This window comes from Balaenoptera physalus (genome assembly GCF_965194825.1).
Source record: "Balaenoptera physalus genome assembly, chromosome: 13".
Taxonomy (NCBI): domain Eukaryota; kingdom Metazoa; phylum Chordata; class Mammalia; order Artiodactyla; family Balaenopteridae; genus Balaenoptera; species Balaenoptera physalus.
The window spans coordinates 58845829-58858593 of record NC_138892.1 but is presented as its reverse complement, the minus strand read 5'-3'; the positions used below and the strand labels follow the sequence as shown (position 1 = coordinate 58858593).

The 12765-nt window shown below is 56.2% G+C and overlaps 2 protein-coding genes across 6 annotated transcripts; one reads left to right on the top strand and one right to left on the bottom strand.

Moving 5' to 3' along the window:
* Window positions 1-768: 768 nt before the first annotated feature.
* Window positions 769-3239, bottom strand: LOC309641360 (DDIT3 upstream open reading frame protein; the record flags this gene model as incomplete). Its single annotated transcript, XM_082421251.1, has 2 exons — window positions 769-822; window positions 3177-3239. The coding sequence occupies 2 exons, from the start codon at window positions 3237-3239 to the stop codon at window positions 781-783; spliced, it is 105 nt and encodes a 34-aa protein (XP_082277377.1). The 3' UTR covers window positions 769-780.
* A 169-nt stretch (window positions 3240-3408) lies between these two features.
* MBD6 (methyl-CpG binding domain protein 6) lies at window positions 3409-11967 on the top strand. 5 transcript variants are annotated; one of them, XM_082421207.1, is made up of 13 exons: window positions 3409-3504; window positions 6594-6657; window positions 6837-6973; window positions 7265-7367; window positions 7497-7659; window positions 7892-8956; window positions 9134-9807; window positions 10075-10228; window positions 10412-10581; window positions 10713-11126; window positions 11233-11285; window positions 11507-11570; window positions 11719-11967. In XM_082421207.1, exons 3-13 carry the CDS (start codon window positions 6861-6863, stop codon window positions 11791-11793), a joined length of 3048 nt encoding a protein of 1015 aa, XP_082277333.1. In that variant the 5' UTR covers window positions 3409-3504; window positions 6594-6657; window positions 6837-6860; the 3' UTR covers window positions 11794-11967. The 5 variants fall into 5 exon arrangements, with proteins under 5 accessions (XP_082277333.1, XP_082277336.1, XP_082277332.1 ...); XM_082421210.1 differs by lacking the exon at window positions 3409-3504 and adding an exon at window positions 5188-5551 and having other exon boundaries at window positions 9134-9795; XM_082421206.1 differs by lacking the exon at window positions 3409-3504 and adding an exon at window positions 5188-5551.
* Window positions 11968-12765: the final 798 nt, after the last annotated feature.

Below are 12765 nucleotides of genomic sequence, written 5' to 3'. Positions count from 1 at the left end.
CTCTGTGGCTGGATCAGGCTCTGGGAAAGGACATACTCAGGATAGTGGGGCGGGGGAAGAAGCTCCACGAAGCCGTCAGTCTACAGGTTGGCACACTGGCCTGCTGCCTGTCTGTTTTGGTAGATAAAAGTTTATTGGAACATGGCCACATCCATTTATTTACATATTGTTTACGGCTGCTTTTATGAGACAACAGCAGAGATGAATAGTTGTGACACAGACTGTTCTGTGTGGCCCTCAACGTCTAAAATACTTACTGTCTGACCCTTTAAAATTTACCAACCCCTGATCTAGAATGATATTCCCTCTTTGCTTTTGCCCAGCACCTGAAGAAGCAAGTGCTTGGATGTGCATTCTTATGGGTTCCTAGTAAAAGTCTTCAGCCCCCCTTGGGGAACTCCACTGGTTGTTTCCAGGGGCAGTCACCAGACCATCTGTGCTCCTTTCTCCTCCTGTGTGGAGAGCTTGGACAAACAGTTCTTGGGTCAGTCTAACCTTGGTGGGGACTGAGGTGTGGTGAGACCTCACCTGACTGCTGACTGCTCACTCAGAGCCAGCTTTCAATTAGGACATGCTCTAAGAATAGTGATTTGGTCACCTTGTTAGGGGCAGGTCAGGAGGATGGACGTGGCCTAATAGCAAAAGCCTGCTCAGATTCAAACTCTCCTCTCCCACCTTCTCTAGGTGTTTTCATAATTTCTTAGGGTCCCAGTAAAGGGGGCCTAAGCAGTAATTCTTAGAAGCTGATTTTGGGAAAGGGTTGGTTAAGTTTACCTGCTTTCAGGTGTGGTGATGTATGAAGATACACTTCCTTCTGGAACACTGTGGGGATCAAAGATAAATGTTAGCCATTTCTGGAAGGGGGGAGAGAGGCAGGTTCTTTTATCTCCAGCTTCCTACTGCTCCTTCCTTACTTCCTGTCTTATAGAGTATAGTTAGTTATTGGTTCCTGTAGCCATTTCTAAGGACAGAGAAGAGCCTGACTTCCTTTATTTTTAGTTGCTGACATTTGTAGTCCTGATTACATAATAGCAAAATCCTGGCCAACTCAGCTTTCTCTAAATTTAAGGCAGTCCTCAAATCTGCCAGGGTAAGGACTGGACTACAGGGAAGGGAACAAATCAAGTGGCATTTTCCTAATTCCATTCCCACGCTGCCATCCTCCAAATGTGTATTTCCAGTCTAGAACCTCTCCTGGGACCTCCAACTCTATCTAACTGGTTACTTGCCATTCTCTTTTTGGATATCTAATATGCATCTCAGACTGAACATGTCCAAAGACAAACTCCTGCTAATCTTCTCCTTCCAAGGTCTTTCCCGTCTCGGTATACAGCAACTTTAGTTGCTTGAGCCAAAAACCTTGGTATCATCCTTGATTCCTCTACTCTCACACCCCACAATCCAGTCCAAACCACTAGCAAAACTTCTTAAGTCATTCTTCAAAACCCCAGAATCTAAACACGTCTCACCAATTCCACTGTTTCTAATCTAGATCAAGTTACTATCATCTCTCTTGGGTGACTGCAGAAACCTCTTGACTGTAGGCCTCCCAGTTTCTGCTTCTGCAACCCCTCCAAGAGTCTATTCACAACAGCACCCAAAGTGAGCCTTTTAAAACTTAAGTCAGGCTGTGTCATTCCTCTGTTCAAAACCTTCTCATTTCACACATATTAAAAGCTAAAGTCCTTAAAATGGCTTAGAAGGCCCTCCACAATCTGCTCTTTCCTTGCCCTGTTTTTCTCATTGACCACTCTCCGTCTTGCTCACTCTAGTCCAGCCAACTGGCCTCCTGTTCCCTAAAGATACTATGCATGCTCCCACCTTAGGACCTCTGCTCTTGCTATTCCTTCTCCTGGAAAGCTCTTCCTTCCACATATCACATGGCTTACTGCCTTGCCTATTTTTAGGTCTTTCATTTAAATACCACCTCAGTGGGGGAATCCCTGACCACCCAGTGTAAACTGTAACCTCCACTCAGCATTCTCTACCCTTCCATGCTTTATAGTTTTTTTCTATGGCACTTAACATATTTGCTTACTGTATGCCTCTTCCCACTGAAATGTAAGCTCTGTGAGAGGAGAGATTTTTTTTCTCTCTTGTTCATGGATAAATGCTGGGCCCCAAACTTAACCAGCATAGTAGGTGCTGGTTAAGTATTTGTTAGGAATCAATGGATAAATCTCCTCAATCTCTCACAGGAAAAGGAGGACGAAGCCCAGAGGCAGAGCGGCAGCTGCCTGTCCCTGGGGACTGTAGATGCAGTATCGTCCTCAGTGCTTCTCTACAGGGCTGTCCTCCCTGGGGAACCCTCCTTGCTTTCCAGTGTGTGGGACATAGCTTTCATCAGCAGTGGAGCCCCGGGCCAGAGGGCTGCAGAGCCAAGCAGGGGGCTGACCTGATGCAATGGTTACACAGAGATCAGCTGGAGACAGGACAAGGGGAAAGAGGCAAGGACCAATCCCAAGGGAAGGACAATCCACTGGGAGACCTCCAAATGGCTTCCCACACATAAAAGATCCAGGATGCTCTCTTGTGCAGAAGGCTTAGGGACCTCTGGGGAAAAGGAAAACTCATCTCTGCTCCCTGTCCATCGACACCCCTCTTCCCAAAGGCTTGTGTCAGTCTCTTTTAAGATTCTCTCCTCTGCAAGGGTGCAGAAAGAATGTCCTGTGGAGGGTCCAAAAGCCCCATCTACTGACGTGGCTATGCTGGCCCTGAGACGCTGCGGCTGAGACAGGATTGGGGGTGGGGGAGGGGGAGGACGCTGGTGGCAAAGTGGCGGCAGCGGCCTGAACCACTGTCAACCAGGCTTCTCGGCGCGGGGGTGTGTCCTGTTGCCCCGCCTCCCACCCGGCAGGCCTAACGAGGAGGCTTGGGGTCTGCAACGGGAGAGAAAAAATCTTTCTAGGGCAGCTGGGGTCCCTTCCCTGAACAGCACAGAGTAGGGCCTGTGCTCCGGGCAGTGGTGGGATGCTGCTGTCGTGCGAAGGAAGAGGGGTCTGTTAGCACTACTTCTGAATGAAGGCTTCTCCTCATCCCTCCCCCGGACGGTCACTTCACTTCGTTGCGGAGGGGGTGGGACCACATCCTCAAGAGCGGATGCCCTAACTTTAAGGGGATAACTGGTGTTCACGAGGATGGGAGGGTAAAAGGTAGATGGGGGAATCAGTACTCGCCTCTCTCCTCAGGTTCCGGCTCTGATTTTGGCTCTGTCGCTGCCACCCGCTCATCTTCAACATGATACACTCCACGCCTTAGACTCAAGCCTCTGACCCCGATAGCGCGGAGCTGAGATCTTTTAATAGGGCCTTGCCCTCCTCTCCGGGGGCGGATCCAGAAGCCTACCAATCAGAAAGCGGCACGCCGGCATTGGCCCCGCCTCATACCTTACATCCGCCACTCAGGAGCCCCCCAAGGCACCGCCCCCATCGCTCGCTCCCGCTTGGGGGTCGACTTAGTGTTGGACCCGGAAGCGGCTTTGGGTCACGAGGCTTCGCGGAGGAGGTGAGTGAGTCATGCGCGCGCGCGGAGGGGAGAGCTGGCGGGGGAGGGGAGGAAAGGGGGGCGGGGATGATGCAATGTTTGGCAACCGGTGTCTGCGCGCGCACGCGCAGGGCACTACAAGGGTGGTGGGAGGTGCGGGGGGGGTGGGGGAGAGGAAAGAGGGCGGGGCGCCAGCTCCCGGCACCCAACGGCCCCAACAGCGCTCAACCGTGATCGCCCCTAGGCTGCGGTGTGAAGCCTCACTGCAGCTTGTCTCCCTCAAGAGCTCTTGTTCCGCCCACCTGACATGAGCCCCCGTTTTACCTCCTCCACAGAGACTCCCATTTTCTTTGCCCCTCATCCCCTCCCAGCTAGTGGACACAAGGTCTTTTAAACCTCCGTCCTTTGAAAATTTGCATCCAACCACCAGGGTTGTTTGCATCTTCTTGAGTCTTCCTAAAGGGGTCCTCTCTTTTAGCTCCCTGGCTCCCTCAAAAGAGGCCAAATAACTTGAATCCCCTTGGTAGTCATTTTCAGCTCCTCCTCGCTGAAGAGCACCCTTAAACTCTTATCTTTGTAAAGTTTTTGATGAGCCCTTGGCATGCCAGAATTCATGTTCTTTGCCGGGTGGCCCCGATTCCCACTGTTTCCCTTATCACCTTCCCCCGTGGTGCTCTGGTGCCCTTCACCAAAGATCAGGCCCGCCCTTTTCAGTGTACCAGACCTGCAAGTCCTGTGACTCCCTGCTGTGAGGAGCTGGGCATAGGCCTCCTGCTTTCTAGGTGTTTGGGCTACAGTAGGGCTGTGTTGCCTGGAACACTGCGTGCACGTGAGTGCACGACTGCCTTGGACTGGGTTGTCAGGAGCCCAGATTCTAGCCTCAGCGGTCCCTCACTTGCCCAGGGATCCCAGGCCTGCCAGCTAATCTCCCCGTGCTTCACCGTTCTTGTTAGTAAATAAAAGATAACGAGTTGTGGAAGTAAAATGAGAGAATTACGAACTTGGAGGCAGCTTGAACAAAAGTGAAAAGCACCGTGGAAAATGCAAAGTATTTTTCTAGTGCCATTAGGTAGAAAACAGAGGCCATATGGTGGCCTGTTACATATCCTGTCATACCCTCATGGGGGCAGCCGGAGTTTGTCCTAAGTAGAAACTGTCAACAAGGCTGGTTGTGGCTGGGTGGCAGCTTCAGGCGGTGGTGTGACGGTGACAGGTCCTTGGCCAGGCCTGCACCATTGCTCCAGAGCTCCGTTTCTCCTTCTGTAAATGGGGGTGGGGGTGGGTTGGAGCAGATGGTCTCTCCTGGCCCGAAGACATGACCAGGTTGTCAGTGACAGGCAGAGGTCATGTGACTTGACAGGCCGGGGTCGTGTTGTGACTTGTTGACCTGGGGAGGCGGGTCAAGTCCCAGCACACTACCCGGGAAGCCTTTGGGGGCGGGGCAGGGCAAGTCGCGACTTTCATCTTTTGGGGCCGGTTCCTCCCGGACCTGGCATTCCTGGCTCCCCCAACAGACTGTGGCTTCGGAAGGGGCCCCTCCCGGGGGAGGGCTGGGATTGGCCACTAGTGGCCTGGGAAGAGGCTCGGATCCTTCCGCGGAGGCCGAGGGGGGGGGGACGGGGGGGTGGGGCCCGCGTGGGGTGTTTGTTCTCTTGGGGATTAATGGGGGGTTGTGGGGGAGGGGTAGGCGCGCTCCCGCATGCGCACTGCGGCCCCTCCAGTTGGCTCGTCCTTGTCCGCTGGGCGGGGGCCCGGCCCCGCCCCTCTCCCGTCCGGGCAGCGGCGGCGGCAGCGGCGGCTGCGGCGGTGGCGGCGGCAGCGACGGCGGCGGCGGTAGCAGCCTGCGCGGTGCCTTCTGGGAACGGAATCCCCAGGGCTGCCCCTGGCCCCCATGGCGCATGCGCGGGAGGCCGCTCGGTGATCCGCGGCGGCGGCAGCGGCGCTTCCTGCTAGGACCGGCCGGGGCCGTACCGGAGGCTCGGGCTCCACCGACCCTCCTCCCACTCCCTCCCACTCACCCTCTGGGCCGCGACTGCGCAGGGCGGGGCCGGCCGAACCATGGGCCGCGGTGAGTGCAGGGCCCGGCCCCCCCACCCCGCCCCTCCCCCTCCCCCTCCTCTCCCCTCCCCTCCCCTCCCCTCCCCTCCCCTCCTCTCCTCTCCCCTCCCCTCCCTACCCTCTGCCCCCTCCGCGTCCTCTCAGCCCCTTTCCCTGGCCCCATCCCCATTCCCCCGCCCTCACCTGCCCCCACCGTTTTTCCCTCTCACTGCTTGACTTTTGCCTTCTTCACCTCCTTCCCCTCAGTGCTTCGCCCACCCTCCGCCCGCCCTCTCCCCAAGTTCCTTCCTACTTCGTGCGCCTTCCCCTCCTCCCCAACCCGAGGGAAGCAGGCTGGGTGACAGGCGCCTTGTTATGAGAGGGAAAGTTTAGAAGCCGCCGGTGTGGGGTGGGAGCGATGGTAAGGTTGGAGAGGATACTTGCAGGTTTGGGGGGCGTCCCCATGTACATCAGAGGAGAATTCTTCTTGGAGGTAATTTGAAGCCAGTGGGACAGGAGGTGCTGAATCCCCTTGCCTTAGGCTTGGGGGAAAATTGGGAGTTTCTGAGAATCGTGGGAGAAGACCCAAATGAACTAGATCAGTGATTGTCTAGTGGAGCCAGGCATGGGGGGAGTTATGCTGGTACCACCCCAGCGGGCAGTTGGGCAATTGCCTGGTGACCTGTGGGGCAATCTACTTTTTATATGATCTTCCTGAGGGGGAGGGAACAGCAGGGGCCAGACTCTCTGGGAAACTTCCTAGTGGCCTGGTATTATAGGAATTAGCCCACACTCTTGGCTGAAGGTTTCTCTCCTTGGTGGGACAAAGGGGCCTTACCCTTTATATGCCTAGGGATTGGGCTGTGATTCCTTGGTCCCTGGAACTTGAGGCTTTGACCCTCTGGTCCCTAGGGACTGGACATGGAAAGGATGGTTGTGGACTCAGCTAGCAGATCCCTGAGATCTTTCTACCTCATATTATTAAGGATCTTTCCCTTGAGAGTTTCCTGGGCTGTGGTGTTTTCCTAGCTTGGGCAGATTCCTGATGGTCCCTCCTCTCTCCTGTGTTGCAGGTGTGGGCTAAGCCGGCGGCCCCGGCTTTAGACTGGACCCCACAATGTTTGCAGAGATGTTCAGGTAGCCATGGTGGGATGGCAGAGGGTTCCCCCTCATTCTGTCTCCCAGCTCTCCGAGGGTTTCCCCTTGCCTCCGAGTCCTCTTTAGTCTCCCCACAACCTTTGCTTTTCTTAAGTACTCCCTCAGGTACCCAGCCCAGTTTAATCCTCCTAATGCCACATGGATGTCTGTGTTACCAGGCACGTGGGAGCTGATTACACACAATGAATGGGGGCAATGAGAGCAGTGGAGCAGACAGAGCTGGGGGCCCTGTGGCCACATCTGTCCCCATCGGCTGGCAGCGCTGTGTTCGAGAGGGTGCTGTGCTCTATATCAGGTATGACTCCCCAAAATTCCCCAGTTTCTATCCCCAGGCCCTTCAATTGCCTGTTTTCTCCCATCCCTCCTCTCAAAGCCCAGATTGCTGGTGCCCTGTTGCTCTCCTCTGTTCCTCCTCCTTCCTCAGCCTTTTTGCTCTCTGTGTCTCTGGCCCTTTGCATTTGTTCTCTCTGTCTCTTCCTTACTCTGCCCTTCCTAGGAAGGTATTTGACTAACGAACTGTTCTTTAAGAGTCTCTCCCAATTCAGTGTCATCTAATCCCATACTCTCTGACCCTGTCCTCTCCCAGCCCAAGTGGCACAGAGCTGTCTTCCTTGGAGCAAACCCGGAGCTACCTCCTCAGCGATGGGACCTGCAAGTGCGGTCTGGAGTGTCCACTCAATGTCCCCAAGGTCAGAGTGGTGAGGGGAGCCAGAGAGTACAGGGATAAGCCGAGAGACTTAACGCAAATCACTGACTGTGGTAGCTCTTCTCACAGATTCTGTTCCCTCAGGGTCCCTGTCCATGCTTCCACCTTGCAGGTTTTCAACTTTGACCCTTTGGCCCCGGTGACCCCGGGTGGGGCTGGGGTGGGGCCAGCATCAGAGGAGGACATGACCAAGCTGTGCAACCACCGGCGGAAAGCCGTTGCCATGGCAACTCTGTACCGCAGCATGGAGACCACCTGCTCACACTCTTCTCCTGGTGAATCTTTTCCACTTTACTTTAGAGACTGAGGAAAACTTAAGGGCCTGGAAGAGGGATGGTGGGAGGAGCTTTGTGAGAGGGAAGCAAGGAGAAGGGTGGAGTGGGGAGCTGCTTGGTGAGAGGAGGGCACAGGGAAGCTGGGAATTTATGGGAGAAGGGATGGAGAAGACAAAAGAAAGTTCTTGGAAGGGGAGCCACAGGTTGATCCTTTGTTTCTCATTTATTGCAGGAGAGGGAGCGAGCCCCCAAATGTTCCACACTGTGTCCCCAGGGCCTCCCTCTGCCCGCCCTCCCTGTCGAGTTCCTCCTACAACTCCGCTTAATGGGGCTCCTGGCTCCCTTCCCCCAGAACCACCTTCAGTTCCACAGGCTTTCCCCCCTCTAGCAGGCCCTGGGGGGCTCTTCCCACAGCCAAGGCTTCCTGACCCAGTCCCCTCCGGAGGCAGCAGCAGCCCTTGTTTCCTGCCAAGGGGCAATGCTCCCTCTCCAGCTCCACCTCCTCCACCTGCTATCAGCCTCAATGCCCCCTCGTATAGCTGGGGAGCTGCTCTCCGATCCAGCCTGGTGCCCCCTGACTTGGGCTCTCCTCCAGCCCCCCATGCCTCCTCCTCACCACCTTCTGACCCTCCTCTCTTCCACTGTAGTGATGCCTTAACACCCCCTCCCCTGCCCCCAAGCAATAATCTCCCTGGTCCCCCTGGCCCCCCTGGTCCTGCCACTCAGCCACCAGTGTCTTCAGCCACTATGCACCTGCCCCTGGTCCTGGGGCCCCTAGGAGGGGCCCCCACGGTGGAGGGGCCCGGGGCACCCCCCTTCCTTGCTAGCAGCCTACTCTCTGCAGCGGCCAAGGCACAGCACCCCCCCCTCCCCCCTCCCAGCACTTTACAGGGCCGAAGGCCCCGTGCCCAGGCACCCTCAGCTTCCCACTCCTCATCATCGCCCCGTCCCTCCCGTCCCTCTCAGCGTCGTCCCCGCCGCCCCCCAACTGTACTGCGATTGCTAGAAGGGGGAGGCCCTCAAGCCCCTAGACGGAGCCGCCCTCGGGCCCCCGCTCCCGCCCCACAACCTTTTCCTCTCCCTGAGCCCTCCCAACCGATTCTCCCTTCTGTGCTGTCCCTGCTGGGACTCCCCACCCCTGGCCCTCCCAACTCTGATGGAAGCTTTAACCTTTTGGGGTCAGACGCACACCTTCCTCCTCCCCCAGCCCTCTCCTCAGGGAGCCCTCCCCAGCCCAGGCACCCCATCCCGCCCTCCCTGCCTGGGACCACCAGTGGCAGCCTCAGCAGTGTGCCAGGTATGTGAGTGTGATGGAGCCCTTCCTCCCTTCGGGTGGAGAGAGACAGCCAGGGCATTTATGGGAGAATTGAGAGAGCTCTGAGGTGGTTTTCTGGGTTGGGGGCAGGGAGGTTGGATTCTTTAGACGCTGGGAGGAAGGACCTCCCTTGAGCTGAACCTCTCTTTTTCTTTGCAGGTGCCCCTGCCCCACCAGCTGCCTCCAAAGCCCCCCTAGTCCCTAGCCCTGTGCTTCAAAGCCCATCCGAAGTGCTCGGGATGGGGTCGGGCCCAGCCTGCCCTCTGCCTTCCCTGGCTGGTGGGGAGGCTTTCCCATTCCCCAGCCCCGAGCAGGGCCTGGCGCTGAGTGGAGCCGGCTTCCCGGGGATGCTAGGGACCTTGCCTCTCCCTCTGAGTCTGGGGCAACCTCCGCCTTCTCCATTGCTCAGCCACAGTTTATTTGGCGTGCTGGCTGGGGGAGGGGGACAACCTCCCCCTGAGCCCATGCTACCCCCACCAGGGGGGCCTGGCCCTCCCCTAGCCCCAGGCGAGCCCGAAGGGCCTTCGCTTTTGGTGGCTTCCCTGCTTCCACCACCCCCCTCAGACCTTCTTCCACCCCCTTCCGCACCCCCTAGCAACCTCCTTGCCTCCTTCCTGCCCCTGTTGGCCCTGGGCCCCACAGCTGGGGATGGAGAGGGATCTGCAGAGGGAGCCGGGGGTCCAAGTGGGGAGACATTTTCAGGTTTGGGAGACCTGCCCCCCTTGCTGTTCCCCCCCCTTTCAGCCCCCCCCACCCTCATAGCTTTAAATTCTGCGCTGCTGGCTGCCAGCCTGGATCCCCCGTCGGGGGCGCCCCCCCAGGTGAGGATGAGGGTGAGTGGATGGGACAGAACCAGAGGTAGAATCAGAGATGGGAGCTGGGAATCAAAGGCTTTCAGTTTCATGTCTGAGCTCTTCCTCAGGGTCTTTGGGGAGGGCTTAATTCTTGGCTGGGGGTAGGATGGCTGCAACAGCTGGGTCTGTATTTAATAAGCATGGCCTACTTCATGTGAGGCTTCAGTGGGATTGTACATATGAAAGTACTCTAAACTTATTGAATACTTTACACATGTAAATGTAATAACTATTCTTTCCCCTTAGCCCTGTGTCCTGAGTGCCCCCCAACCTGGACCACCTACCTCCAGTGTCACCACGGCAACTACTGACCCGGGGGCCTCCTCTCTGGGCAAGGCCCCCTCCAACTCAGGGAGACCCCCCCAACTCCTTAGCCCTCTGCTGAGTGCCAGCCTGCTGGGTGAGTCTGAGGGAAGTCTCTGGTGTGGGAGAGAAGAAAGGAAACAGAAAAATTGAGAGTAGAGGCTGGATGAATTAGGGAAGAAAGTCTCTGACCACCGGGTAAAGCCTAAAAGAATAATAGGGTCTGCTCAGCCTAGCTGGTTGGTCTAGGGAGACCCTTGACTTTACAATTCCTCAACAGGTGACCTGTCTTCGCTGACCAGCAGCCCTGGAACCCTCCCCAGTCTGCTGCAGCCTCCTGGCCCTCTTCTCTCTGGCCAGTTGGGGCTGCAGCTCCTCCCTGTGGGGGGAGCTCCTCCACCCCTCTCAGAGGCTTCTAGCCCCCTAGCCTGCCTGCTACAGAGTCTCCAGGTGAGGGTATGGGTGTGGGTGTGTGTTTGTTAGGGAGAGAAGTTTTTCCCAAACTGGAAGTATAGACATTCTGAGTTACAGTAGCAGAGGGACTGCATTTGAGACGCACTGAGATTTTGTTTTGTCTGCAGATCCCTCCAGAGCAGCCAGAAGCCCCCTGTCTGCCCCCTGAGAGCCCCACCTCAGCCCTTGAACCGGAGCCTGCCCGGCCTCCCCTCAGTGCCTTAGCCCCACCCCACAGTTCTCCCGACCCCCCAGTCCCTGAGCTGCTCACTGGGAGGGGGTCAGGGAAACGGGGCCGGAGGGGAGGAGGGGGACTTAGGGGCATTAATGGTGAGGCCAGGCCAGGCCGGGGCCGAAAGCCTGGCAGCCGGCGGGAGCCTGGCCGACTGGCCCTCAAGTGGGGGGCACGTGGTGGCTTCAATGGACAAATGGAACGGTCCCCAAGAAGGACCCACCACTGGCAGCATAATGGGGAGCTGGCTGAAGGGGGTGCTGAGCCCAAGGATCCATCCCCTTCTGGGCCCCATTCTGAGGACCTTAAGGTGAGTGCAGAGTGATGGTGGTCTGGGCACAAAGACTCTGAGGAAAGGTTGAGGCCAAGGCGCCTTTTCCTAACTTTTCCTACACACACAGTCTGTCTTTTCTCAGGTGCCCCCAGGGGTAGTCAGAAAGTCTCGTCGTGGCCGGAGGAGAAAATACAAGTGAGTATTGGGCCCACCACAATACCGGCCTTTCCGCACATCTTCTTGGGTTTATAGAAATAGTTCAAGAGTGACTTGGCTTTCAAAAAGGCAGATACTTGCTTGAATATGAATAAGGATGTTACGCCTTTACTATCCAAATGTAGAAAGTTTCCCACCCAAACTCTGAAATTCACCTGGTGCGTGGGGAGGTGTTCCTGATCATGTGCCCCTTGTTGCAGCCCCACCCGGAACAGCAACAGCTCCCGCCAAGACATTACCTTGGACCCCAGCCCCACAACCCGCGTAAGTGTGCGTCCCTGTGTGGGTGGGTGCGAGTGCCTGTACGGGGTGAGGCAGGAGGAGAAGAAGGTCAGTGGGAGTGGGGAGAAAATAAAGGACTTCCTGATACCTAGCTGTTTGATCACTTCTTTCAACTTCCCCTCTTGTATAGGCGGCTGTCCCTCTGCCTCCCCGGGCCCGCCCTGGCCGTCCTGCCAAAAACAAGAGGAGGAAACTGGCCCCATAGCAGCCATACCTGGAGCTGGATCTGACCCTGACTGGGGAGAGCTGAGTGCTGAGCCTTGGGAGCCCCTGCCAGCCACGTGCACCTGTGGACAGTGGGTGGGGGCACTACTCCCCACTCAGAGCACAAATGCAACCCCTTCCCCACAATCCCATCCTGAGCCATTGCAGGGGGTAGGGAGGTCACCCCCTCCCCCCCAAAGCCATGTCACTGAAAAGGCCTGGGGGGGGGTATATGGCCCTCTCCCCACCAGGCTAAGGGGAACACCCCTTTCCCCAGGTCTTTTATTTGTTTAAGTTATTTTTGCACAAATGACTCTTTTATATTTAATTCGACTTCATTGCCTCCCTTCTCGAAGCCAGCAGGCTCAGTTTACAAACCTGTGAGCTACTGTTGGCTGCTGCCCTCCTTCCCAGTGAAAGGTACAAAGCAATAAGCATCATGCACCCTCCCCTCACCCCTACGACACCCCTCTGCCTCTGGCTCAGGTTGCTCAAAGCACAGATCCCCTCTTACCCCTGTCCCCAGGTTTGAAACACATAGCCTCATTTCAAGGTGTAGCCAGCTTCCCTCTACTTTCCTCTGGGATATAAAAAGGGGGTAAGGGGGCAAAGAGAGCCATCTGGGTCTCTCCTCCCATACACACTACACTGCCCCTTCTCCCCCCATCAAAACGCTCAGAGACGTTGTGATGATGCGACTGAGGATTATGCAACGTGGTCCAACCGGAGCGGCCAGCATGACCAGCTGTCCAGGGGCTGCCTCCTGCCTTTTCTTTTGTAAAGACAAGACCTTTGGGAGTTTTAATTCTGTTTTGTACTTGCCCTTTGGGGCCTCCACTGCTTTTCTATGGGAGACACTCTTAATTTAACAGATGAGAATATTTTGAAACTCTGGCTCTGACTCTGTCCTCATTTTTTCCTTAGTTCTTTTGTAAGAACAGGTTACAATTTAAATCCTTCTCTTATAGTAGAG